Genomic DNA, 27,791 nt, shown 5'->3' with positions numbered 1-27,791 from the left:
ACTTATTAATCTGTTATTCTAGTGAGCAGAAGGTTAGGCAAAACTGAAATAATCTATTTTGAATAATTTCAAATTCAGGATGACATATTTTTAGCTAACATAAAAGTGAACTCTGTTTTTGAGCCTGGAGGCCCTTCTTATAATCCATTTTTGGAGAATTATATACCAGTAGTGCAGATAGCTACTTGGACTAGTTAACTTGGAGTCTTACTTGTAGTGCTCTTTCAACTTCTTCAATTTACTCTAAGTGAAAACCTAGTAGAAACTTGAATGGGCACATTAATGTCATGTCTGAGATTAACCTGGGGCTGGAGGAGATGTTAGATTTAAGACAGAAAACAGGTGGCTGCTAAAAGATAAGAATTCTAGAAATACTTTGAACATTAAGCCAGATTGAAAATTTAAAGCAAACTACCAGAAAGCTACTATTTGAGGTGAATTTTATGTTAAGGATTGAGAGGCAAAGCAACTTATTATATTTTTCTAAAAGCTTTTTTTTTTTTTTTTTTTTTTTTTTTTTTGAGATGGAGTTTCACTCTTGTTGCCCAGGCTGGAGTGCAATGGCACGATCTCAGCTCACTGCAACCTCCACCTCCCAGGTTCAAGCGATTCTCCTGCCTCAGCCTCCTGAGTAGCTGGAATTATAGGCATGCACCACCATGCCTGGCTAATTTTGTATTTTTAGTAAAGACGAGGTTTCACCATGTTGGTCAGGCTGGTCTTGAACTCCTGACTTCAGGTGATCCACCTGCCTTGGCTTCCCAAAGTTCTGGGATTACAGGCGTGAGCCACCATGCCCGGCCTCTAAAAGCTGTTTTTAAAGAATGATTAATAATATATATTTAAGTTTGGCTGTTATGGGTCATTTTTATTGGAGTTATTAGATTATTCATGCTTAATTTGACAGTCCTGCACAATACTTTCTCTCTGCCTAGAACGGTCATCTTCCCTTGTCCCTGGGCTGCACTCCCAGTTACATTCAAAGTCCTGATTGGGTGTCACTTCAGTGAGTAAAGCCTTCCCTTACTTCTTTCTCCCTGCCCCTGGCATCTCGGGATTTTGTGCTTGCATCCGTTACACTTGTGACTCTATATGGTAATAACTTGTTTAGGTGTCTGTCTGCCATGAAGAGGGCAGGTAAACAGTGCCTTGCTCACCTTGATTTCTGACAGTTTCTAACATACACTAGGTGCTCAGTAAATGTAGGAAGAATAAATGGAAACCTTCAACACACAGCTTCTAACTTCATGTCAGTAGACCAGCAGGTTCATTACCAAGACTGACAGGTCAGCCATGGCCCACAGCTGCAGCCACCATTCAGCCTGACTTCCTCTCCCACCTACCCAAGTATGCAGGTAGCATAAGGAAGGCAGAAGGGAGGCCCTGTCTACACCCTCTACCTGCCTGGCACCTGGCAGCCCACCAGTTGAGATGCTGGTGAGGCATAAAGAGAAAAGAGTTGTATGGGATGGTGATTTCTTGGTGGAAAAAGAGTACAGTGAAGTCAGACTAGCCTTTGAAGTTAAACCTACCTAGGTTCAAATTCCAGTTCTGGCCACTTACTAGCCTTCTAGGCCTGCAGACAGTCCTTACGTTCTCCAAGCCTCAGTGTCCTCCATAGTACAATGGAAGTGAAAACAGTGTCTATGAGTTTTATCTTTCAAAGACTACTTATGACAGCTCACATGGAGAAACAGCTCAAGCCGTGCATCTAGCAGGCCGTCAGCACAGCCTGGCTGCTCCCATTTGGCTGCTCTTCCTCATGGTCATTGGCATGTCCTTTGTGGCCCTGGCCCCACCACAGAGTCTGGATCTTCTGGTGAGAGCCCAGAGGTGACTGACTGCCCCCTACAGAGAGTTCCGCAGCCCTGGCACGCCGTGAGCCACCTCCACTGGGGACTCTCCAGCCACTTCTGAGAGAATACTCAGATTGCAGGAGAGAGACTAAAGAGAACAAAGCTAACTCCCAAGTGATCAAACTGGCTATAGGACTGAAAGGCCTCAGATGTCCCATCCAGTGTCCTCGCAGAAGATGACCCCTTCCCCTGAGAGGGGCTGATGTGCCATTTGTTGTCTGGTAACGGTTAACTCTCTAGGATCTTTGGCCACTCCAGCAGCAAGGCAGTGGGTTCAGGTTTCACAGCATCCACTGTCCAGAGAGCAACGCAGTTGTGGAGAGAGGGAGAAGAAAGTACTAAAAATTAAAATGCAAATGAGCTGGAAGGTGGGGACAGGCATGGGCCCTGGGGGGACTCATTTGGATTTGAATTTCTTTTTCATCAGTGTATTGAATCAATCACCCTATGGAGCTTATCTGCAGTAATAATAATATAATAATTTTTTAAAATGCATACCTCCTGTTTTGCTTTTTAATATTACATTTATACTTAAGAACTTTCTCAACCCTGATCAGATGCTATATGAAAGTAATACTTGAAGCAAAATAGGCATTACTAAAATATGCTGGAAATGAAATACATTAGACCTGCTTTCTGCCTGTTATGAATCATTTGTCATTTCCTTACAATGTCTGTTTACTGTTTCCCAACATTTCCCTGTAAATGTGAATACAATGTTTCCGTGTTTAGTTGGATTTTGGAAGAGGTAGGGAGGAGGTAATCGTGAAAATAATTTGGTTTTAAAAACAAGGAAGTGGTTCCTGTCGGTCCAGTGTGGACATTTTTCCAAGTGTCTCAGTCATCATATTTTCTTCTTGTTGCTCGTGAGAATATCATCATCATGTGTCACATAATGTCACCAAATTATATAATGTGTGATGGAATTCACAAGAAAACAAAACTGAATTTATATCCCCTAAATATCACTGACTTTATATGTGGCTCTGAAGTTCCCTGACAGATCTAGTCTTCGCTGTATAAGAAAAAATAAGCCAGGATCTTACCTTATCCTTAGGTAACAAGGAAAGAACTCCACACTACTTGGGGACCTGAATCCTAATCCCAGCTCTGCCACTCAACCAGCTATGCAATGGTAGACATGGAATTTCGGTTTCTTTCAGCTCTAACATTGTTAGTTTTGGGTCTTTTATTTAATTGGCATAAAACCAACTTACCACAGAGATAGGAGTATGTGATACATTCTACCAAGATTCTCAGATATATCAAATAAATTAAAAAATAAATAATATGCAATATGGTTGGCATTTTTCTAATATAACTTATAAAGAACCAAAAGCCTGCTATTGTTTAGGGGACATGCTAATTTCTCCTTAACAGGATAGATAGTGTTTTTCATGGATTAGGTTTGACAACCCAAAAAGTAGTGATATCATTGGGGAAAGCCAATGCGTAAGGACTGGAATTCTTTTTTTGCTGTTGTTGAATAGTTTGTTCTTTTGTTAACGACATTGTATAGGCTGGGTGCGGCGGCTCCTGCCTGTAATCCTAGCACTTTGAGAGGCTGAGGCAGGAGGATTGCTTGACCCCAGGAGTTGGAGACCAGCCTGGGCAACATAGCAAGACCCCATCTCTACAAAAAAAAAGTTTTAAAAGTTAGCTGGGTATGGTAGCACACACCTATGGTGCCAGCTACCTGAGAGGCTGAGGTGAGCTGATTGCTTGAGCCCAGGAGTTTAAGGCTGCAGTGAGCCATGTTTGTGCCACTGTGCTCCAGCCTGAGTGACAGAGCAAGACCCTGTCTCAAAAACCAAACAAAAAACACTGTTTGCTAGAAGTTCAGGGGGGTAAAAGTGTTTTTTGTTTGTTTGCTTTTGTTGGTTTTTTTTTTGTTTGTTTGTTTGTTTTGTTTTGTTTTTGAGATGGAGTCTTTCTCTGTTGCTCAGCCCGGAGTGCAGTGGTGCGATCTCGGCTCACTGCAACCTCTACCCCCCGGGTTCAAGCAATTCTTCTGCCTCAGCTTACCAAGTAGCTGGGATTATAGGCGCACACCACCATGCCCAGCTAATTTTTTTGTATTTTTTTTTTAGTAGGGACGGGGTTTCACTGTGTTGGCCAGGCAGGTTTTGAACTCTTGACCTTGTGATCCTCCTGCCTCAGCTTCCCAAAAAAGTGTTCTTATTTTGACACTGACACAGGCACAGTGAATCAGATTCTTCTTAATTATGTTTTTTGTTTTTCCCCTCAGGTAGTGTAGGAGGAGCAGTAACCTTAGGAAGCAATCTAGATTATGGAAGGATTGTCAGCTTTGGAGTCAGACCCATCCTTACTCATTCACTTACTAGTTGCATGACCTTAAGCGAGTCACTTAACCACTCTTAACCTCAGTTTGTTCATCTGGCGATAAGGATTAATGAGTGATGTATATTAAGCTCTAGGACAGAAGTAGGCTCAGTTGAGACACCTGACCAGACGTGCCCACAGAGGAAGAGAGGTCCCATTCAGCATTTACTACTTTACTCTTCAGAGGCTCAAATGCACAGTTTCCATGCTCTGTCTCAAGGAGCTCTGATCTCGGGAAGCAGAAAAGAGTTGCGCCTCTTGACCCTTTTCATCTTGCCCACACTGAAGTAATCTCCTTTCACCAGTCTGACAAACACGCAAGGAAGACTCAGACTCTGATTGGCACTAACCACAAGCAAAAAGAAAAGCAGTGTTGATCAAAAAGATGATACAGGCTGAGCATCCCAAATCCAAAAATCCAAAATGCTCTAAAATCTGAAACTTTTTGAGTGCCAATGTGACACTCGAAGGAAATGCTCATTGGAACAACTCAAGTGGTTATGTATCTGCAAATATTTCATGTCTGAAAAAGTCCAAAACCCGAAACCCTTCTGGTCCCAAGCATTTCAGATAAGGGATACTCAACCTGCACAAGCATCCACGCATTGGGAAATGACGTTTCAGGAAGAAACGTTCACACTGAATGATTACTTAGTTGATTTAACGTAAACATTCATTCTGCTCCCCTCCCCCATTACCCTACGGACCCATTCTCGTGTAATATGTTTATAAAGATTTCAAAGTAGGGGTTTTCAAACACCGCATGTTCTCACTCATGGTGGGAATTGAACAATGAGAACACTTGGACACGAAGGGGAACATCACACACTGGGGCCTGTTGTGGGGTTGGGGGAGGGGGAGGGATAGCATTAGGAGATATACCTAGTGTAAATGATGAGTTAATGGGTGCAGCACACCAACATGGCACATGTATACATATGTAACAAACCTACACGTTGTGCACATTATTAAAGCTTAAAGTGTAATAAAAAATAAATTAAAAAATAATAATAAAAATAATAAATAATAAATAAAAATAGGGATTTTTCCCATTAATAATTATGCATTATATTCTTGAAAATTGCTGAGAGTCGATTTTAAGTATTCTCACCACCAAAAAAAAGTCAGGCAGTGCATGTTAATTAGCCCAATTTAGCCATTTCACAGCATGTACATATTTTAAAACATGTTGTACACAGTAAACATATACAATTTTTATGTCAAGTAAAAAAATCAGGGCCGGGCACAGTGGCTCACGCCTGTAATCCCAGTACTTTGGGAGGCCGAGGCAGGCCGATCACGAGGTCAGGAGATTGAGACCATCCTGGCTAACACGATGAAACCCCGTCTCTACTAAAAATACAAAAAATTAGCCGGGCGTGGTAGCGGGCGCCTGTAGTACCAGCTGGTCAGGAGGGTGAGGCAGAAGAATGGCATGAACCCAGGAGACAGAGCTTGCAGTGAGCCGAGATTGTGCCACTGCACTCCAGCCTGGGTGACAGAGCAAGACTCCATCTCAAAAAAAAATCAGTTAATGTAACTGAAATATAAAAACAGAAGCTGCCCCCCCAAATGTTTTTTATCATATATAAGTTGAACTTGACCTTTACAAATGGTCACTATTTTGCCTTGCAGAATATTCAGAAAAGGTTCTGCTTCCTAACCTGTGATGCAGCCAGTTACCTTGGAGATAACCTCCGGGGAATCGGATCCAAATTTGTCAGCTCTTCCCAGATGCTCACCTCCTGCTCTGAGTGCCCTACACTTTTTGTGGATGCCGAGACTGTGAGTATCCCAGTCCTGCTCTGACAGGGGAGGGCCTATGCAACCTACTGTGCAGAACTTCAGGGTAGCATGTTTGTGCTGTGGTTTGTTTTAAAGACACCTTCAGTGTTGTGAGCAGCGCTGTATTGTGATATGACTCCCAAAGGTCTGCAGTATAATTACTGCACATGGCCAGTCCAGGCCAACGCAGAGCGATTTCACAGAATAAGGAGAAAACTCCACCTCTGCTCCCTCTGCATCCTTGGCAACCGCTCTCTGATGACTCTGACTTTGACAGCTGTGCAGATATGGTCAGATAACCTCCTGGAGCTGACCTAGGCATGCCCATGATGCCAGGTTGCCTAGTCAGATGGGTCTTCAGAGGCAACATGTCAATCAGTTTCCCCACCCCCAAGTCTCTAACAGAGAGTTATTGCCCTCTAGATTTGCCCAGCTCAAACTGCGAATGATGAGTTTAAAGGATAATCAAAACAGTCTCTGGCTGATGGCAAATCATGGCTTTATGCATGGAACTCTAACCATGCGAGACTGACGAGCTCCTGGTGGGTGGGAGTTGTGTGATACCTTTTTTTTCTATCCCCCATGATATGACAGAATCATCACATGCTCAGTAATTACTGAGGTTTAGAACCAGTGAGGATGTGCTTAGATTTTAAGTCTCTTAAGAATCAAGTCCTTCCAAGAACCTGTTTGATCAGTAGCTGTCTTGTAGCAAAGAATACAATATGAAAAGTCATTCTGTCATAAAAGACTTAAGGTATAGATTAAATACAAAATCATTTTGAAAGTCTTTTTGGAGGTTTGTCTTCACACTGCTTGGAGTATTATTGGGTGATGACAGTAGAAGTCATGTATAAAATGGAAACCATATCTTAGTGTGGGCCTCTATGGAATACTTGTTATGTCTTACCTGCCTATGCTAATATGGGAAAGAGTGGCTATTTTCTTAGGAGGCGTGTATTATCAAGCTGGGATTCAATTGCAGTTGCAGCTGATAGTTGAGCAAAATTCCAAATTTCACAGCTTATTAAAATGGATGGCACTTGTAGCCCTTTTACATCACTTCTAAATATACTTCTGTTTTCTGTGTAGCTGTGCCTTTGTGTTGATACCTCTCTAGTTGTTTTAATACCAGTTATTTTCCTGTCTTTAGCTCCTTTCATGTGGACTTCTGGACAAGCTCAAGTTCAGTGTGTTAGAACTGCAAGAATATTTGGATACCTACAACAACAGGAAAGAGGCCACACTCTCAGTAAGCGTTTGTTTCTATGCATGTGCAGTCAGTTAAAACCAAATGAACCCAACCACTCTGAGTTATTGGGAGGTGTTGTGATTAACCTAAGACATGCTCTTTAGGGAGTAGAAGGCAGACTTCATCTTTTCCCTTGTTAAGGATTACAATTCCAATTTAATGGTGGTAGGACTGTATACAATATTAATTGTATTAAAAATGGTATCTACAAAAGAGAAATTTTTCAGCATTCACTTTTAGCCCTACCAAGAAATTGGGGGGAAAAAAATGGGTATCTGCTTGATATGTTACTTACCAATGTTATAACTTATCCCAGAGATTTGAAATTGGTGATTACTTCCTTCCAGTGTTAGCCTTACCCAAAACTAGCTGTGGTGGATCTCCTGTCTGTTCTCGTAGCCACTCTTAGAGCCAGTCCCCAGGGTTTCTCTTGGCCTCAGCTCTTGCTCTTTACTTTTTTCTTTCTTCATAGATCTAGATTGTAAAATGTTAGAGACAGAAGTGATCTAGAAACCATCCATGCCGGCCACCTGTTTTCTGAGAGATGCACAGTTGGAGGCCCAGAAAACTCAGTGGTTCAATAATAATTGTATGTAGTGTGTATTGAGCACTTCCTATAATATGCCAGGCACTATAGAAAAAGCATGGGTTTTGAAGTCAGATTGACTTGAGTCTAAATCACAGCTCAGTTATTTAAGGGTTAGTCACCTTGGATAAGTGACTTGCCATCTCTCATCTCAGATGCATCATCTGTAAGCCCTTGGTAATAATAACTAATTTGCAGGATTGTTGTAAAGATAAAACAATTATAATAGTCATGGCAGCTATCATTTCCTGAGTCCTTTCTATGTGTCCAACAACCTGCTAAGAGTTAAATCTCTTAAATTATATAGTTTAATGCTCACAACTACCCTGAGAGTTGCTATTGTTACCCTCGTTAGCTAGCTAGGAACTGGGTGGGATTGAAACCCAGAGCTGTGGGATTCAAAGGCCTGTGCTCTTAACCACATGATGATACTGCCTTGAAAATAGAAATAATATCTGTAAACTGACCAGCACAATGCCACATAGAAAGAAGATGTTCATTGTAAAGTTACTGGTTTGGAGTTTATTGCTATTGCTGTTATTGATGTTATCTTGACCTGCCCAAGGGCAAGAGTTCTAACTTTCCACTGTAACAATTATCTTTGTCTTCTATTTCTGTGGCCTTTTACCTGCCACTGTTTTCAGGTTCTCAGTCATCACCCGGTAAAAGTAATCTTTTTATTCTGGTTGGTGAACTAATCTAGCCTTTAATGTCAAGTGTGAACTTCAGTTCCTCAATGCTCATTGTTTTCTGCTCAAAGGTTCCCTTTCACACCTGTGTTAGTTACTATCCCAGATGCTTAAGACTGGCAGGATCTCTCAGTAGCTGAGCTATTACCATAATAGCCTTCCTTATAGTGAAGGAGATCTGCCCCATAGCACATGCAGCCACCGCAGCATAACAGAAGTAGATGTGTCCAAGTCAGGTCATGTTGACCAGAATCACCCAGCCTGTGAGGAAGTATTGGTCCTGTCTTCTAACCCGAATCATATGGAAGATTTCTAGCCATAATATATTCATTTATACATAAATTAGGAACAGTGTGGTGAAACCATTCCCTAGGGCGACACAGTATAATATTGAAATTGTATTTTTAGATGACCATCACTGAACCCATATAAACAGATACTTTTAATTTCCAACAGTTCGTCTTTAACCCCCAAATACGACCCTTTTCAAAAAGTCATTACAGCACAATTTCATTTTACTGTCATTAGAACTTTAATGAATTTTTCCTAACAGAATTGATACTAAAAATGTTCTCAGAACATTGCTGAATTCACCTATGTCTGCCCCTCTCTTTCTGATAACAGTGGCTTGCAAATTGCAAGGCAACATTTGCAGGAGGATCAAGAGATGGAGTAATTACCTGTCAGCCAGGGGACTCCGAAGAAAAGGTAATAAAAGCCTGTTAGAATGGGTCTCTTGTGTGCTCTGACATTGTGTGTTAGTTTTGGTCTACCCAAGAAGCCTGGAACTTGAGAAAAGAAGAGGCAGAATGACTCACCCCAAACATTTACATGAAACCAACAGAGTAAGACAGAATGACATTCCAGCATGACTGTGTGTTGATGGGATTTGGGGGCGTTTTCTTCGTTTTGGAAAAGTAGAGGTATAAAATAACCTTTTTTTGCTGGATACTGTCTAACTATACTAATAATTTCCTAATAAATTTATTCTTAATTCAGATTATAAAGCCAAATTTCATTAATTCTTCACTGAACCACTTAGTTTCTTTAATGAAGGAAGTTTCTCTAGACCTTTCAGCAGTCACTGTAAAACAGATTTTCTCGTTTAGAATTGCTACACACCTCAGACCAGTGTGCCGTACTATAAAGGAAATGAAAGGACAGAGTAGGAATGGATGAAAATCATTCTTTCTGCAGTCACGTATTGAGTGCCTCCTGTATGGCAATCATGAGCAACTGACAAGGCCTCTGCCCTTGTGGAGCTTCTGATCTTGTCAGCGAGACAGACATCAGTGAAACAGTCATACAGCTATTAACTGCAACAAGGACCATCAAGGACAGGAAAGAAGAGGAAGCTGAGAGATCACAGAGCAAGGCTGCCTGATCCGATGGGGAGGGCAGTTCTGGGAAGGGTTCTCCGTGAAAGTAACATCTTGGCAGAGATCTAAAATATGAGATGGAGAGAAGTGGGCCTGTAGTCTGTGTAAAGGCCCGGAGGCAGGGAAACCAGGCCTTTCCAAGAACCAAGGAGAGCCCATGTGACTGACAGCACCGAAAGCCCCGTGGAGAAACGGCTGAGAAGAGTCTGGAGAACTTGGCAGAAGCCAGCCCATGCAGGGCTTTGGTGTTTAACAGCAATAATAAGCAACTGAAAAGGGTTAACAGTGGGGATGATTAGATCAAGGCTCTCCCACTCTGTCTACTATGGAAATAGCTCAAAGTGGCAAGAGTGGTTAAGGGAACTTAGGAGGCTGCTGCCCCATCTAGGGAGAGAAGGTGTTACCTCGGAATTATGTCATTACTACTGGAAAAGTGTTTTACGTGGCACACCCTCTGGATGATCTGAAAACATCTTCCTGTGTTAGAAACAGTACTTCATTACGTAAAAAGAATCCAGTAAAGTCTGGTTTCTGATCAGAGGTTTGGAGTGAACATTTTCAACCAAACACCAGTGGTTCCATTTCAATTTGGTGTTTGTTATTGAGCAAGTTTGCAGCCCTGAGAGTAACACTGTCCATGCCAGCATTGATTGAGTCCCTAGGCAAGCCCCTTGATAAGTTTTAGTGAAGAGATCAGAGATTGAAAAGCAAACTATAAAGCTGACTATAAAATCAGTTTTAGTGAAGAGATCAGAGATTGAAAAGCAAACTATAAAACTATAAAGAGATCAGAGATTGAAAAGGAAAATATCTAAAGAGGGCATTGAAGTAGAGGTTGCATTTCCACATTGCTGCCCTTCTTGAAGATGCACATTTATATCTCACTTTATGGTTTACAGAGCACTTTCACACCCCTTAAGTCAGTTGATCTCTCTGGATGGGAAGTAGGGCGGTAGCATTTGCCCATTCTATAGCTGAAGACACCACAGCTTGACTTATCCAAGGCTCCATGGCTGAGAAGTGACAGGCAGAAATGTAGCTTAGACATAAAGTCTGTCAACATAGGCAAATAATAACTAGTTTGCATACATTTTTAAAATAAGTGTTTAATGACTTATATAATGTCTCCCATAAGCAAAGCAGAATTGAAATATGCTGTTCAAAAATCACAATAAACTCCGGCATTTCCCTCAATCCCTATATATGCATCTGTGACGTCATGTCTCAGATGATTTGTGACTTAGATTTTCACTGAATAACCTGTGCCATTAGCATATCCCAGAAGTAATACATTTTAAAAAATAAAGTATTATCTAGGTTTCAGATTTTATGGCCACCCAGTAGTACTCATGGCTTGTCATTCCAGCCCAGCCCTCCCTTCACTATAATCTGCTGTTAAGACAAATTCAGGCCAGAGAACAGTTACCAGGTTAGGATTTACTTTGAGCATAAATCTAATCTGGCTTATAGTCTAGTTTGTATAGTAGTATGTAAAACACAATTTGTTTTCTGAAAACTTGGCCTCAATCATCAAATTCTATTATATTCTCTATAACAGAACCTCAGACAGGAAAGTGCATTGATACTTTGCAGATTTCTATGAACAAGGGTTGAAACCAAATCTATTATGTATTTGTTTGTTTGTTTATAGCTTCCTGGTTAACCCTAAAGGATAACCAGAAATTCCAGTTAACCTATCCTGTTTCCCAAACATTCCAACTTTAAAATATGTATTTCTGTTGTGCTTGTGATTTATTTCTATTAAGTTGTTTTACTGAGTTTTAGTTGCTCCCTCCTTTTTACCTGGTTCTTCTTCACCTTCTTCAAACAAATATCTCTATCTTATTTTTGCTTATTGTTTTTTACCCATTTCCTATTCATGCACCTCTTTCGTTGCTTCTATTTTGTAGTACTTTTTCCTCTCCCTCTCTTTTGTTGTGTTTTTACTAAACCCAAGGACTCAAAAAATAGACTTCATCTATTTATTCATTTGTTTAGATGTGACAACTCTGTTAGCATTACTGTAAAGGCTTGAGAATACAAAAGTAGAAAGAAGAAACTAATGTTTTTGAGTACTGTACACATGTAATCTCATTGGATCCTTTACAACAATCCTTTGAAATCAGGGTTTTTCCATTTTGCAGCTAAGAAAACTGAAGCTGACAGGCAAAGTCTAAAGGCCATATTCTTTCCATTTGTCCACACTTTCTCTAGCTTAATTTTGGAGGCAAAACATACACATGGGAAAACACTCAAGAATAATTTCCAGCATATGTCTAAGTGTCTAATATGGCTTTAGGAATCTGCATGAATAAGGAGGGAAGATGCATAAAACACCCAAGAGGAATGAGAGTGGGATTTACTAGGAAAGCAATAATGGAAGGGCAAATTCTGAGTCTGGTGTTTCCAACATTTTTGCAAAAACCAACCAAGCTTTGGCCCCATTGTCGGTATTAGCTCAGTGTTTCAGAATATTTCCAAATGGCTCCTGGACACACTGGTGACCAGAGAACTCAAGCAGTGACCGGATGTCCTAAGGAAGATGCTTCCAGGCCTACATGTGTAACAATTTTGGAGTCTGTGGTTGATCTGGAAGGCAAAGTATATGCCACCTAACAAAAGAGGTTAGCAATCCTAGCAAGTCAGGCAAGGCAGGGAGATTTGTTTAAGTCATCTGGATACTTGGTTACAGTCTCTGTTTTAATTCGTTAGTAGACCCTGGAAGTAGTCTGGCCACTGGGCATGCAGCTCAAACCTCACACTTTCTAATTCCACCAGCCTTGAGGCATGGCTAGGCACCATGCAGAGTACACAAATCAGGCAGCCTCGGCTCCCATCATAGGTAACACTCAACAAGGCCGGAAATGGGCTGTGAGAGAAAACTGAGGGAAAAAAGTCCTTACACACGAAAGGTGGGCCTTGAGGAGAAATGATTGTATCTTTCCACTTAAATATCAAGATCTTATATCTAGAGATGTGGAGATATAATTTTGCTGACTAGAGCTACCATTTGGCCTCCAACCCAAAACAAAACCCAACCAATGTCTAGCCTCAGAGCACTGCTTAACTTACCTCTAAGTCATTCTCTCCAACACTCCTGTGTAATCAGGTTCTCTGTCTTCTGGAATGATTTGATGTTGCCAGTTACTCTGAGCACACCCTTGCCTGAGGACATGTAGAATGTGGATAAGTGAACTTATAACTTGCAGAATCTGTGTCTGGATATAAATAGCAATGTGTATATACCGATAATTATTACTCATATCTGTTCTATTTCAGAGAAGTGTGCACTTCATGAAAGGATTAGTGCTTACCCGACTAAACCTAGCAAAGTAAATTCTTGAATAAAGATATCAGTCTGTCAGAGATGGTGACAGTGTACAGACATGCATATGAAAGCTTCTCAACCCCCAAGCCCTACCTAGTCTGGTCCGGTCTTTGCCAGTAGAAAATTCCTAGTCATTCTTAACAGGTGATTTAAGTGAGGATTGCTGTAGAATTGTTTGTGGAAGACAATATATCTCTTTGTTGGGTGCTGAATATTTATTTTTCCAATTTTTCTTCTATTCTTAACATAAAGTTGCAGACATAAAAATAATGAAGAAAGCGTATGCACTGGTGGCTTGTGAACTATAACCAATTCACAGACGTGTTAAGTTTGCACACTATTAACTGACCTTGCATTTAAAAATTTTAAACTTCCACACATACGGCCAGGCACGGTGGCTCACACCTGTAATCCCAGCACTTTGGGAGCATAAGGCGGTTGGTTCACGAGGTCATGAGTTCGAGATCTTCCTGGCCAACGTGGTGAAATATGATCTCTACTGAAAATACAAAAATGAGCCAGGTGCAGTGGTGGGCGCCTGTAATCCCAGCTACTTGTGAGGCTGAGGCAGGAGAATCACTTGAACCTGAGAGGCGGAGGTTGCAGGGAGCCGAGATTGCGCCACTGCACTCCAACCTGGGTGACAGAGCAAGACTCCATCTCAAAAAAAAACAAAAAAAACAAAACAAACTTTCACACATACACACACACTCAAAACAGAATTCCTAGTGTCTCTAAATAAGAAGATCTAGCAACACTGGGCCTGCCTTCCTCAGTGGCAACGAGGAGCCAGCACTAAGTATAGACCCATATGGACTCTCCACCATCCCTCCTGCCCAGTGAGTTCCTAATGCTCAAGGCAGGAGCCAGGCACCAGTCATCATGATGCTTGGCCTGTTGCTTTTCTTATAACAGAAAAATATTACTCTGTACCTAAGTCTCCAAAATGAAGAATAAAGTTAGATAGAAAGGGCTTGAGTTTCCAAAAAGAAAACAGGAAAGAGTATTATTCTTTGCATATGCGAGAAGCAGCTCTGCATATACAAGCACCTGTCTGCTGAACTGACTTTCTGAGGGATATATTGGAGGAACATTCTCAGCGCGTGTTCAAAACAACAAAACAAACCATGTTTCTAAGAAAATTATTTCCAATATTTGGGAAGTATATTTCGGGGAAGGCTCTTTTTTAAAGACAGCCATTATTAGTCAATGATTTGGGCTTCTTGGTGATAGTAATACCAGTTCTCCTAGAATAAGGTGCAACATACACTAAATAGGACATAAATCAAGGCATGATGTGATTTGCTTGTGTCATGAGATCACTTTCATTTGCGGACACTGCTTTACTAGTGTTTTCTCAGCCTGCACATATCAAAAGGAGAAATAAATCTCTTCATGACTTAAACTCAGCATTTCCAACTAAGGATTTTGGTTTCCATTGACCTCTCCATCTCTTGCAAAATTCATTCTGGAGTGGCCACTAGTCAATGGTTTAAGTGAACATAAATGCAGGTCAGGGAACAAAGTCTGCAGACCTCTCGGCTCTGGGTTCTGCAGGCAGTGGCTTTAGTCTCCTTATAGTTAATTAACACAGTTCATCATCCAGTTCTGCAGAGGTGGCCCAGAAAAGCTGGAGATGTTTCGACATCATGTATTGTCGATTTTAGTTAATGCATTCATAATTCAACAGGTATTTCTGAGCACTACTTGAACATTTGACTCTCTGAACTCAAGGACAATAGTTCACATTTAGCCCTACTACGTTTCATCTTCTTATATTCAAATCATCATTCTGTTAGGGTCTTTTTGGACACTTATCTTCTCGGTTATGTATTTTCTATCTACATAATCTATGAATGAGAAGCCTACGACCTCTGTTCTTATACAAATGGAACAAGTTAAGTGTTGAACAAGACAAGACTTTTCTCCAGTTATCATCTGTTAAACATCATCCTTCAGATATAGTGAGTCTTTCCTCTATAAGCCATATTCTTTCTCATACTGGCTAAAGAAATGTCTGCTGAAGACAGCTTACAGATTTCTTGAAAAAAGTAAATACCTCAGGATGTGTAATCTGTATCATAGCTGTATTTATCTTCCAAAGCTTTGAGGGATATTTAAGACCAAGGTCCAAAAAACTACTTAACAAAGTTAATGCAGTAGCCATCAATGTGCCAGGCCCAAGCATTATTAGCAACAAGTGAGTACATACTATTCCCACCTTTTAGGGGATTTCATCATTAGGCTAGGTTATTTAAATTTTATCTCATTAATTTAAACGCAGGACTTTCAGAGATTAAATGAGATGAAAATAATAGCTATTCTAGTACACTGTGGTTCATCTTCTAGCATATCAAAAATGTCTTAGATTTTTACTGACTGGTTATGTCATAAGCATAGAATCCAGCTGAGAACAGAAGACAGAACCCAGATATGGCTATGCTACCGTCGATCAGCAGGAGTTCAATTATTCTGGGCTTTTAAAAGCTCTGCATTCCTCAATTGTTCATGATAAATTCTTAATATCTTGGCTCCATGATCTTTTTTTCCTCGTTTTGAGAAAACATACCTCTAAATCCAATTTTATAAATCAAGCCATACCAGGAGAGCAGGAAGGGGCCTTGAAGAAAATCCTTGTGACTAAATAAAGCAAGGACATTCCCACAACGTGTTCAAAAGAACCTCAAGTCACCAAAACACAGATAAGTTTATAAAGACTTCTCAAGGGATTATTTTTAGAATGTGGATACATTAGCACGGAATGGTGGGACAAGGGGAATGTTAATACTTTCCATAAAATGGCCCCCCAGAAAGGCTTTTTCCACTATCTTTTTGGAACTCTAAATGCGAACTAGGTCCCATCTTGTGGCCTACAGAAATATTCTGAGATAATAAATATCAAGGAAGCCTGAACTAGCTTACCTAAAAAGGAATGCTTAGGAAGAATCCTGAGGACTGGCATTCATCACAGTTGGCCATCTCCCAAGAAAAACACTATTTTGTGCCCTGAGAGCTGAGTGGGAGGAATTCATTGACAATGAAATTCCTTAGCACCAAGCTGGAGTCGAAAGTTTCCTCTGCCTTTATTGAACAGAAAAGATTTTACTTGAACTGATTTGATGACCTCTTTGGGTTATAACCTTGTTTTGGAAAGCAATAAAAAGCCGTTTTCTTCACACAAGACCTTGTAATTTGCTCAGCACTTGCTTCATTTCACACTTCTGAAAGGTAAATCCCATGGTAGCAAATGTTTACTTCCTAAACTGCATACTAAACATTTCAGTCATATTCGATGTTGTGCAAAAAGTCTTCGCACTGGAAATTCTGCGTCTGTATAGACAAAACTCTCCCTGTGTGACGATCTTATATGACATTGTATTTCAGAACAGAAAGTTTGATTTTAGAAACTTCTAGATGTAAAGTTTTCTTGAGAATAGTAAATACCTGAAGCTGTGTAGTCTCCACATCAGAGGCTTACAGGTGTTTGTCTTCCAAACTTTGAAAGAAATTTATGGCCAGGGTCCAAAACACTACTTAGTAAACATAATATGCATCAGTGTGCCAGCCCCACATGACAAGCAAGTGATAAGTAAGGGAAGAACAGACCCTTGGAGGATAGAGTAGGGTTTGTTGGTGGCAGTCCTTTAATTACATTTGTAGATACTAATAAATAATAAGTTGATAGTTTCATTTGTTCTTATTTACTGTACCTTATTTTCAAGTACAATACATTAAAACGATGATAACCCAGAGACTTTTTGAAAGAGCTTTAAAATAAGGGGGTTTTATTGGATTAGAAACTCTTAGGTCCTTAAATGTTTTGAAAATTCAGAACCAGATATGTTGATGCATAATTAGGAATGGTCATTAATTTAAAAAAAATACATTCTGTCAAGTTTTACTTATCTCTTTCCACATACCCAAACTTTCCATGAACCAATTCTATGACATAGCGACATCAAAAAATGGTAGTTGCTGGCCGGGCGCAGTGGGTCACGCCTGTAATCCCAGCACTTTGGGAGGCCGAGGCAGCCGGATTACAAAGTCAGGAGATCAAGACTATACTGGCTAACAAGGTGAAACCCCATCTCTACTAAAAATACAAAAAAATTAGCTGGGTGTGGTGGCGGGCACCTGTAGTCCCAGCTACATTGGGAGGCTGAGGCAAGAGAATGGTGTGAATCCAGGAGGTGAAGCTTGCAGTGAGCCAAGATTGTGCCACTGCACTCCAGCCTGGGGCAACAGAGCAAGACTCCATCTCAAAAAAAAAATTGTAGCTGGTGTTGAACATGGCCCAGTTACAATTTTACATTATTTTACACTAACTATTAGTTGTAGATTACTTATAGAAATTGTCTATTGAGTCCAGGCATGGTGGCTCACACTTGTAATCCCAGAACTTTGGGAGGCCAAGGCGGGCAGATCACTGGGTCAGGAGTTCGAGACCAGCCTGACCAACATGGTGAAACCCCATCTCTACTAAAAAAAAAAAAAAAAATCAAAAATTAGCCAGGTGTGGTGGCATGCACCTGTAATCCCAGCTACTCAGAAGGCTGAGGCAGGAGAATCGCTTGAACCCGGGAGCGGAGGTTGCAATGAGCCAAGATCGTGCCACTGCACTCCAGCCTGGGCGACAGAGTGAGACTCTATCTCAAAAAAAAAAGAAAAAAGAAATTGTCTATGGGAGAGAAAATTGTTATAAAAAGTAAAATGCAAGAAAATTACCTGTCATATTTCACACTTGTTTGAGGGTATACAATGTTTAGTCCTTTGAAATTAAAAATTATAGTAGTCCTATAAAATATTCTCAATGTGCAAGGCAATCCAACTAAAGAAAATACCATGTAGATTGTTCACTATATTCAATGTTAATTGGAAGGTCATAGTTTAATAGATATGAAACTGAACATAATAAAGACTCTGCCTTAATACAAAGCAATAGTCTAATTTGTTTGGGGCTATAATTCTTCAGGTAACTAAGCTGGCTTCCTCTCAGTTTTACTGTGTTCACATATTATGCACACTTATACACTAAAATCTTCAAGCAATACAAGTTTTGATTTTTGGTCTCTAAAACTGACTGACAAAATCTAAACTGATTAATCAGAGAACCTAAAAAAATTATGTTTTTTCAGTGATATGTTTCCCATTAGAGCTTGTTTTTAACTGGAACGCTATGCATGTTGAATGGGTACAACATTTGCAAGATTTATCAAGTTTGGGTGAGCAATGCTAATACTGCTGACGGTTCTGCTCTTGGAAAAGGGCCGTGCTTTCTGTTGCATGCAGACACTGACCCTGTACTTTCTTTCCTTTCCTTTGTTTCCTGTGCCATGCTTGCTGTGTAGCAAATGGAATCTCTTGCAGTAAGTTAACTTTCTTTCATACTCTTTGTCCATTTAGGCATGGACCCATAACAACCCTTATTTTTTACCGTTACTGTTATATCTCTTAGCATGTTTTCCCTTTCTCATTTTAATTTATTTTATTTGGTAGATTAAGACATGGCAGTTTATTAGTAGCATTCTGGGCTGCTTTTGCCCCAAAGTAGAAACCTATATTGCTATGAATTCTCATACTGTCAGTGGAATATTTTGTGTAATAACTACCATGATTTGGCACAGGAAAGTCAGACTTTTCGTAGCTAGGTTTCACCCTAAATTGTGAAGGTAATATTGTTTTTAAACAATATTTTTTTATTTATTTGCAAGTCTCTGGCAGTTATCTTTTATACCAGATTTTTAAAGGTTCCCCTAAAGAGAAGTTTAAAGACCACAAAATACAGTATTTTACTAAAACAACCAAATATCCAGTTCGAGTTAATTAGTCAGTGTAGCTGCTTCTTTAATCTTAGGCTGGTTACCAGTATTGAGAGATCAAATAATCTAGGCAGAATTCTCCCCTAAAGAGCAGGGAAGGGCTAGAAAGAGAAAGGAAACCATTCAGCATAGTCTTAGCATGAATTTTAGTAACTTTTAAGATTTAAGATCAAAAGTCTGTTAATAATATCAATAGAACATTCTTCCTAAAACCTAAATTCTTGTGATTTCTCTCCTTAAACTGATTGGGGGAAACAGTTTTAAGTCACCTTAGAAGCTCTCAATTCTGAGCTGCCTTCTTTGTAGTCCTTGGTAAAAGAAAGACCCTATTTATCCTACCCCATTTGAAAACTGAATAGTGAAGCATTTAGTTTAAACCACATATTTAACTCACTTTCACTGGTGACTGCTGGCCATGAAATTCTGTTGAGCGAAGGCTGTTCCTTTCCTTTCACAGAATCCCATCCACTCACTACCTGGGAGCAGACTCATTCTTGGAATAAAATAGGCAAAGTGTGGAGGGTACAGCTCCAAGTTTAGTCGATCACTGGCATTGGAATTATTATTTTTCCCTCATAGTATACATAAGCTGTGTAAAGACCACACTATAGGGTACAGAGGCACAAATGCATCCCTGAAACATTTTAAATTCCAGAGGTATCTATGTGGCTCAAGGGCCATTGTGTATGATTACTTTTTTATGTCCTTTCCACAGAAATTTTCAAATGTGTTCATAATTTCTTTTTTTAAAGCATTTTTTGGTCCCTTTTTATCTCTCTTTAATTCAACAAGTACTTACTGAGCACAGAGTAGACGTATCATCAGTAAGCCTGATACAGGACTCTGGAGGACCACGTGATTGTTACGTTTACAGGGGCCCAGGCGTCTACTGAATTTATAAGTTTAACACCTTAAACTGCTTAATGTTTTGCCTTTCAAATATACTTTTAATAAAAGGAAATTTTTCTGTTTAAAAATAATTTATAGCTTATAAAAATGAAGACAACCACTCAGCTATAATTGGTAGGTATTTAATTGGCAAATATAATGGAAATTTGGCTGTCTACTCAGTCCCTTTATAGGTGCTACTCTCTAATTAGTCATCCATTACACAGACTATAATCGAAATTATACCGTGGATTTCTCACTGATATTTAATGACTGTATTTTGTTTTTCTGTTTTATTTGGAATAACAGCTGGTTATGTTTTCTTAATTTAAAAAAAAAAAAAAGTTTGTCTCCATTTAAATTTCACTAGTTATATGGGAATGATCCTTAATAATAACTATTTCTTCCCGTGCAATTTCTTTCTTTAGCAATTGGAACTGTGTCAGAGATTGTATAAGCTACACTTCCAGCTGCTATTGCTTTTTCAGTCCTACTGTAAGCTCATCGGCCAGGTGCACGAAGTTAGCTCCATGCCAGAGGTGAGTCTACGTGCTTTCCAACCCCACGTCCCACCACGAAAATCATTTCTTTTGTTCTTCCCCACTCCACCCCATTTATAACTGCCCAAGTGATTTTATTCCCGCATCGTTATTTTGCTCAAGCACAAGTCTGAAATAAACATGTCCTGTATGTATTTCTATTCTCATTTTTACAAGCAAAGTCAGGAGTAGGTATGGAAAGTGAAGTGCCTTACAGCTGAAGAACGCGTGTAGGAGAGAACCTTCCTGTGGGTTATGCGCTAGGTGCCTTGCTTGCATCTCCCTGATCCTGGCCCTGGGGCTGGGCATCCTTATTTGAAAAGTTTCCATGGGTGTGGGTTTTCTTCTTTACATTAGTTTTTCGTATTTGCCCTTACCTTGAGGTAAGAAGGAAATGTCTGTATGATGTGTTTGGTTCTCTTCAGTTTCCCTGCCCTACTTAGCACCAGGATGTTTTAATATTTTAAAATATTTAAAATGAAATAATTTTTACTGCTGAGTGAGCCAAAATTTTTCTACAAATGAAGAAATACTACTGCAATGTAGTCAGTGGAATAATGGTTGTGTGTACTGGATACTATAGAAGCACAGAGGACTAACACCTCATTTGCCTAGAGGTAAGAAAGGTTGAAACTGAAGAGCTTGCTGGAGGAAACCACACCTGAGTGGACTCTCAGAGGGTGAGTTGGAGTGAGGGAGGAGCATTCCAGTAGAACAAACAGCATGGCCATAAGCCCGATGGGAAGAAAGAGAAAGGAACTACAAGCTACTTAGTATTGCTACAATAGAAGGTGCACCAAAAAGGAGCTATGAGATAAGGCAGAAGAGAGAGGGGTAAAGGCGAGATCATAAGACATGCTGCGCCTAGGAGTATTTCAGGTAGATCTCTGTGGCAGCTATGTGGAGGGTGGATCTGATGACAGCTAGACCAGAGACATGGAGACCAGTGATGAGGCTGCTGAAATAGTTCAAACAGAAGGAGAGAGTTTGAACTGGGACAGAAGTCCTAGGTATGGAGAGGAGGAAGGAAGTGTGAGACACAGGACAAAAGATCAATGAAACTGATGGGGGGATGAAGGAGAAAGAAGAGTTGAGGAGAGGATGACACTCAGGTTCCATCTTATATAAACCAGGTGACCAGTGGCACCAAAGCTGAGACAGGAATATAGAAAGAAGGACTGAGGCAATGCTGTGTCCAGACAGTCAAGCCTTCTCCCGGCTAGTCAGTTGCTGCATACTGGACAAGACCTGGCTTAAACGGTGACTGACATCTTGCAGGTGGTTAGATGTGAGGTCAGGGGAGAGATCTGGACAAAAGGCACAGATGTGATTGTGAACAAGCAGAAGTCAATTAAACCATGCCAATGACAGCAGAGAAGTGAGGATGAAGCCTGGAAAACCTCACCATCTAAGAGCAGAGGAGGAAGAGCCGCAAGAGACAAACTACAACCATTTTACCATTTTTTTATTACTCAGTTTGAAAAAAGGAAAAAACTATACAACTTTCAAATGCTTATTTTAAGAGAGTAGGCCTTCATAACCGGTTTTCCTCTATTCAGTTACAAGTTGTCAGATAATGGGAATCAACTCTTCTTTTTTATTTGCCACATGGTCATGATATACTTTTTTGGTTTTTTTTTTTTTTGAGACCAAGCTTCGCTCTTGTTGCCCAGACTGGAGTGCAATGGCACAATCTCAGCTTAGCACAACCTCCTCCTCCCATGTTCAAGCTATTCTCCTGCCTCAGTCTCCCGAGTAGCTGAGATTACAGGCATGTACCACCATACCTGGCTAATTTTGTATTTTTAGTAGAGATGGGGTTTCACCATGTTGGTCAGGCTGGTCTTGAACTCCTGAGCTCAGGTGATCCACCTGCCTTGGCCCCCGCGAAGTGAGCTGTGAGCCACCACGCCCGGCCAGGATTCACCATTCTTGATGCCATTAAGAACATTCATGATTCATGAAAGGAAGTCAAAATATCAACATTAACAGGAGTTTGGAAGAAGGTGATTCCAATGGACGACTTTGAGAGGCTCAATACTTCTGTAGGGGAAGTAACTGCAGATGTGGTAAAAATAGCAAAAGAACTAGAATTAGAAGTAGAACCTGAAGATGTGACTGAATTGCTGTAGTCTTATGATAAAACCTGAATGGATGAGGAGTTGCTTCTTATGAATGAACAAGTAAAGTTTTTTTTGTTGTTTGTTTTTGAGATGGAGTCTCACTCTGTCACCCAGGCTGGAGTGCAATGGCATGATCTCGGCTCGCTGCAACCTCCACCTCCTACGTTCAAGCGATTCTCCTGCCTCAGCCTCCCGAATAGCTGGGATTACATGCCTGCGCCACCACGCCCGGCTAATTTTTGTATTTTTAGTGGAGACGGGGTTTCACCATGTTAGTCAGGCTAGTCTCAAACTCCTGACCTCAAGTGATCCACCCCCGTTGGCCTCCCAAAGTGCTGGGATTACAGGCATGAACCACCACACCCGGCCCAAACAAAGTTTCTTTAGGTGAAATTTACTCCTGGTGAAGATGCTGAGAACATTGTCAAAATGACAATAAAAGATTTACAATATTACACAAACTTAGTTTATAGAGCAGTGGCAGAGTTTAAGGTGATTGACTGTAGTTTTGAAAGAAGTTCCAAGGTGTATAAAATGCTGTCACATGCTACAGAGAAATATTTCATGAGAGGAAGAGTCAATCAATAAAGCAAACTTTGGCCGGGTGTGGTGGCTCACGCCTGTAATCCCAGCACTTTGGGAGGCCAAGGCGGGCAGATCACGAGGTCAGGAGATCGAGACCATCTTGGCCAACATAGTGAAACCCTGCCTCTACTAAAATACAAAAAATTAGCCGGGCATGGTGGCCCATGCCTGTAATCCCAGTTACTTGAGAGGCTGGGGTAAGGGAATCACCTGAACCTGGGAGGCGGAGGTTGCAGTGAGCTGAGATCGCATCACTGCACTCCAGCCTGCTGACAGAGCAAGACTCCATCTCAATAAATAAATAAATAAATAAAGCAAACTTCTTTATTGTCTTATTTTAAGAAATTGCCCCAATCACCCCAACCTTCAGCCACCACCACCCTGATCAATCAGCAGCCATTAACATTAAGGCAAGATCCTCTACCAGCAAAAACATAATTACTCACTGAAGGCACAGAGGATTGTTAGCCTTTTTTAGCACTAAAGTGTTTTTTAATTAAGGTATGTACATTTTTAGACTTAGTGTACTTAGACTACAATATTGTGTAAACATAATTTTTATAGGCATGGAGAAATCAAACAATTGACATGACTCACTTTATTGCAGATGTCTGGAACTGAATATTTCCAAGGTATACCCGTTGTGTGTATTTATATGCGTACATGCACACACAGTGTTTAAATACTATATAAGTTTTAAATACTGTATATGTACACACACAATGTTTAAAACCTATCTAGGTTTAAAATAAGAAATGTGCTTTCAAATTTAAAACTACATACAAAATTAAGATATTCTAATATCTTGTTTTAAAATATTATTTCAGTAAATTTTAAACCTACTTCTATAGTAGGTAGTTGTATTTAACAGGCATGTGTGTGAAGAAAAACTAATCCTTCAAAGCTTCAGTTTTTTATAGTTTGTACCATGAGTGAGTTGGGAATGAAGAGGAAAAGCAAAGATGTTGAATAAATAACTTTCCAAAGTAAACAGGCATCATCAACTTGCATTACAAAGAGAAAAAAAAACCTTTATTTTTATGCCAATTTTTTAATGTTCTTGAGATCAAATTGCAAAACTACCATCTTCCGTAGTATATTTTGAGACACTTAGAAGTAACACAGGTTTTCTTATGCTTTACTTTTTAACACTCTGGATCCTTTGGTTCCAATACCTTCGAGGGAAAATATATTTTACTGCTGTAGCATTAATGCAAACATTAGTTTAAGATTATTCCTCCTCCTCAAAATTGTGTCTGCAGCACTTTCCCATGGCATGGAACCAAGAGTGAGAAAAACTTATTATTAGGACAGAGTCCTTGGTCACGATTATGTTTATTGAGCACTTAGGTGCTGGACTGTACTAAGCATTTTGTATACATTATTTCCACTTAATCTTTAAAATAAACCTTTAGGATGGCTATTATCTTCAGTCTCACAGATGAGAAAACTGAGGCACATAAAAGTCAATTAACTTGTCCATGTTCCTACAGTACGCTGCAGAGCTGGCATTTGAACCCAGATCTTACTCACTCTTGAGCCTGATCTCTTGTATTCTTTCCTTCTGTATGTATTCCCTGTTTAAGTAGAACTTAAGTAGAAACCATTTTAAATGAAGTCTTAATCTTTTCTATAAGGAGAGGATCTCAGTGGTTGACACGTATCCAATGCATCCAACTCCACAATCCCCTACACATACAGTGGAGTACAATGTCATCTATCCTATTTGAATTTACCAAGGTATTAAGCTTATGCTTAACCACACCCATAAGATCCTTTTTTTTCTTTTTTTTTTTTTTTCTTTTGGGATATAAAATTCCCCCAGCACCTAAATATAGTTTTAAAAACCTTTTTTTTTTTTTTGGAAACAGCTGCTGAATATGTCCAGGGAACTGAGTGACCTAAAGAAACACCTGAAGGAAGCCAGTGCAGTCATTGCAGCTGACCCTCTCTATTCGGAGGGCGCGTGGTCCGAGCCGACCTTCACGTCCACTGAAGCAGCCATCCAGTCCATGCTGGAGTGCCTGAAGAACAACGAACTCGGCAAAGCTTTGCGGCAGATCAGGGAGTGCAGGTGACTCTGCTATTTCTTGTAGAGGTGGTTGCAGGAAATGCGCACCTGGTTGTTACTCTGTCATGGTTGGATCTAGCCCACTACGGACAGCTAGATATTTTACAGGTCTCTTCTCAGATATTACCAATGCCAAACCGGAAACACTCAGCTTTCAGAACACTACATGTTGAAAGTGTGGGTGTTGGTTCTGGCCATTTGTCATCCCTAAAATGACAACATGCTGAAGCACTTCAAAATATACCTTCGTATAATTTTTAACTAACATTTGAACATATCCTTTTTGGTTTTGCCCTTACATCCTGATATTGTATTCACATTCATTGAAACCGGAAGGCTATAGCAAATAAGGTAAATGTTTTAGGAGTATTAGATTCCTTTCTGATATTTTTATACTTTTGATATTTTATCAAAATACTCAATAATCTAAAATTGATTATGGTGATGTTTGCACAACTCTGAGTATACTAAAACCCACTGAATTGTGTACCTTAGATGAGTGAATTACCTAATAGGAGAATTCCATCTCAATGAAGCCTTTTCAAAAAGTAATATTCTTATATTAATGAAGACTCATAAGCTCCCAACTTTTTATAGTGCCTCTAATCTGTGCTATTATTTTTGACTGCAGAAGTCTGTGGCCCAATGACATCTTCGGAAGCAGTTCTGATGATGAGGTCCAGACACTACTGAATATTTATTTCCGTCACCAAACTCTGGGACAGACGGGTACTTATGCCCTGGTGGGGTCTAACCAGAGCCTGACCGAGATCTGCACCAAGCTGATGGAGCTGAACATGGAGATCCGGGACATGATCCGCAGGGCCCAGAGTTACCGAGTCCTCACTACTTTTCTTCCAGACTCCAGTGTTTCTGGCACTAGTCTCTGACAGGAGCCTCCTGTCCCCACTGGGTTCCAAACTGGCAGTGCTGCCATGCTGGGGCGACGTCATTCGGTGTCTTCTTGGCCTTCAAAAGGCTTGGACAGACTGTTCTCCCTCTTGTTACCTGTAGGGCTTTTTCTAAAGAGGATGACAGAACTTCCAATGTGTAGCAATACTATAAGAACCAAGGTAGCTTAGAACGTCCTGGACAGACTCCACCCGTCACGCTGTGTGGCACAAATGTGTTACGTTTGACCGAGCATATGCAACTCACTACTGAAGAGGTGACTTCCGTTGCATACCAAAGCCGACTACACTGAACAGTACCTTCCTTTCTAGAAACGATTTTAGATTGGCAAAAGTGCAATGTTTTCTTCACTCACAAAATTTTATATTCTCAAACATGTACATTCTTTCCCTTTCTTGTTCCGTTTTCTTTTCTTTTTTCTTTTTCCTTTCTTTGGTGGGCTGGGAAAGGGGCAGGCAACATGAAGCTGGCCACTGAAAACTGTAAGACGGTCAAACGCTGACAGCCTGTGTATGTGAAAAGGGAATTGTAAACGGACTGCAATGTAATGTACACTGTAATTTGAATACAATTACTGTATCTAAAAGGAGCTGCTATGAACTACCTTTCTTATGTTGTTAGGCTACTGTTTCTGAAAGCCCTGGATCTCTTTGCACCAAAAATGGTCCAGATAGACTCTTTTTAAGGATCTTGGCTGCTTTTTACTAGAAGGTTGCTTTTATGAGCATATTTATACTGCAGAAGGATGAGTGTTAATTTTAATTAACTTTGCCATTTTGTAGAGAAAACTATTCACAATATAAATTCCACGTCTTTTCACCTGTCAGGCATGCATATTTTAATATCTGTTTGGATAGCCAGAAGTAGAATCATAAAGGTAAAATATGAGTTGTTTCTTTGTTTCTTAAATGTCATATATTATGTGTAATATATATGTAAAGGGCCATTCTTAAGTTCTCTCCTTAAACTTAATGCTGTCAAGTGTTAGATGTGTGCATGTGAACTTGTTGCACAGCAGAAACATATTCAGAGTTTATCTATGTAACTTATTCACTCTGTAAATACATTTAAAGTTTTTGTGATGTAAGCTTAATTGATATTCTGTTCAGAACTTTCTTTAGACTAAAAAAAAAAAAAAAAAGAAGAAGAGCAAAATACATGTTGACCATGGACTTTATTTCTGGTTAATGAAAATGTTTGTCCTGGGCACACATGAAGTTCTGCATGTGGGTTGCCAAAGTAATAACCCCAAGGGGCACCCCTCACGTGTATGCTCTGAATGGCACCCATGGGGGTCATGCCATGCATGGCCCTGTGAAGCTGGAGGTAAGTATAATCTCTTTGGAAGTTGGCGTCAAAACTGTGAGCTTCAACCAATTCTGTGTAATCAACCAAAGAGAAAAATCAGAAAAAAGTGAGAGCTCTAATCAGAAAAAAGTGAGAGCTCTAATTCTCTGTAACCTATAATTAGATTGTCATCCTTCAAATTTGGAAATTGATTCTATAGTGAGCAGGAGAAAGTAGTAGAGTTTTAATTCTGTTACCAACACCTATCCGCTACCTACCCCACTAAGAAAACAGGAACACAGGGAGAAATATGTAACAATCTCAATTTTGCTGTCTTCCTACTCATATT

At 40.1% G+C, this 27,791-nt stretch overlaps 1 protein-coding gene and 1 long non-coding RNA gene across 5 annotated transcripts in view; one reads left to right on the top strand and one right to left on the bottom strand.

The window, feature by feature from the left end:
* The window catches only part of LOC112427439 (uncharacterized), a 38,249-nt gene extending 22,849 nt beyond the window's left edge, over positions 1-15,400 (bottom strand). The window contains exons 1-3 of the long non-coding RNA XR_003018994.2: positions 15,278-15,400; positions 12,963-13,055; positions 7,596-7,710 (exon numbers count right to left, since the gene is read on the bottom strand). This is a non-coding gene — a long non-coding RNA (uncharacterized lncRNA). The remainder of the gene's footprint in view (positions 1-7,595; positions 7,711-12,962; positions 13,056-15,277) is intronic.
* Positions 1-26,745, top strand: part of LOC105485988 (FRY microtubule binding protein) — a 268,427-nt gene extending 241,682 nt beyond the window's left edge. For 3 of the 4 annotated variants that reach the window (XM_071081656.1, XM_071081657.1, XM_071081658.1), the window contains 7 exons: positions 5,835-5,984; positions 7,138-7,236; positions 9,136-9,219; positions 18,567-18,584; positions 20,354-20,464; positions 25,044-25,246; positions 25,875-26,745. In XM_071081656.1, coding sequence (XP_070937757.1) covers positions 5,835-5,984; positions 7,138-7,236; positions 9,136-9,219; positions 18,567-18,584; positions 20,354-20,464; positions 25,044-25,246; positions 25,875-26,133 — 924 coding nt within the window. In that variant the 3' untranslated portion in view covers positions 26,134-26,745. The remainder of the gene's footprint in view (positions 1-5,834; positions 5,985-7,137; positions 7,237-9,135; positions 9,220-18,566; positions 18,585-20,353; positions 20,465-25,043; positions 25,247-25,874) is intronic. The other variant, XM_011748629.3, reaches the window with a different exon arrangement.
* The last annotated feature ends 1,046 nt before the right edge of the window (positions 26,746-27,791 follow it).

The sequence above is a fragment of the Macaca nemestrina genome, chromosome 16 (assembly GCF_043159975.1).
Source record: "Macaca nemestrina isolate mMacNem1 chromosome 16, mMacNem.hap1, whole genome shotgun sequence".
In the NCBI taxonomy this organism is placed as follows: Eukaryota; Metazoa; Chordata; class Mammalia; order Primates; family Cercopithecidae; genus Macaca; species Macaca nemestrina.
Note: the sequence above shows the minus strand (reverse complement) of the source record. Positions and strands in the feature narration are given on the sequence as shown.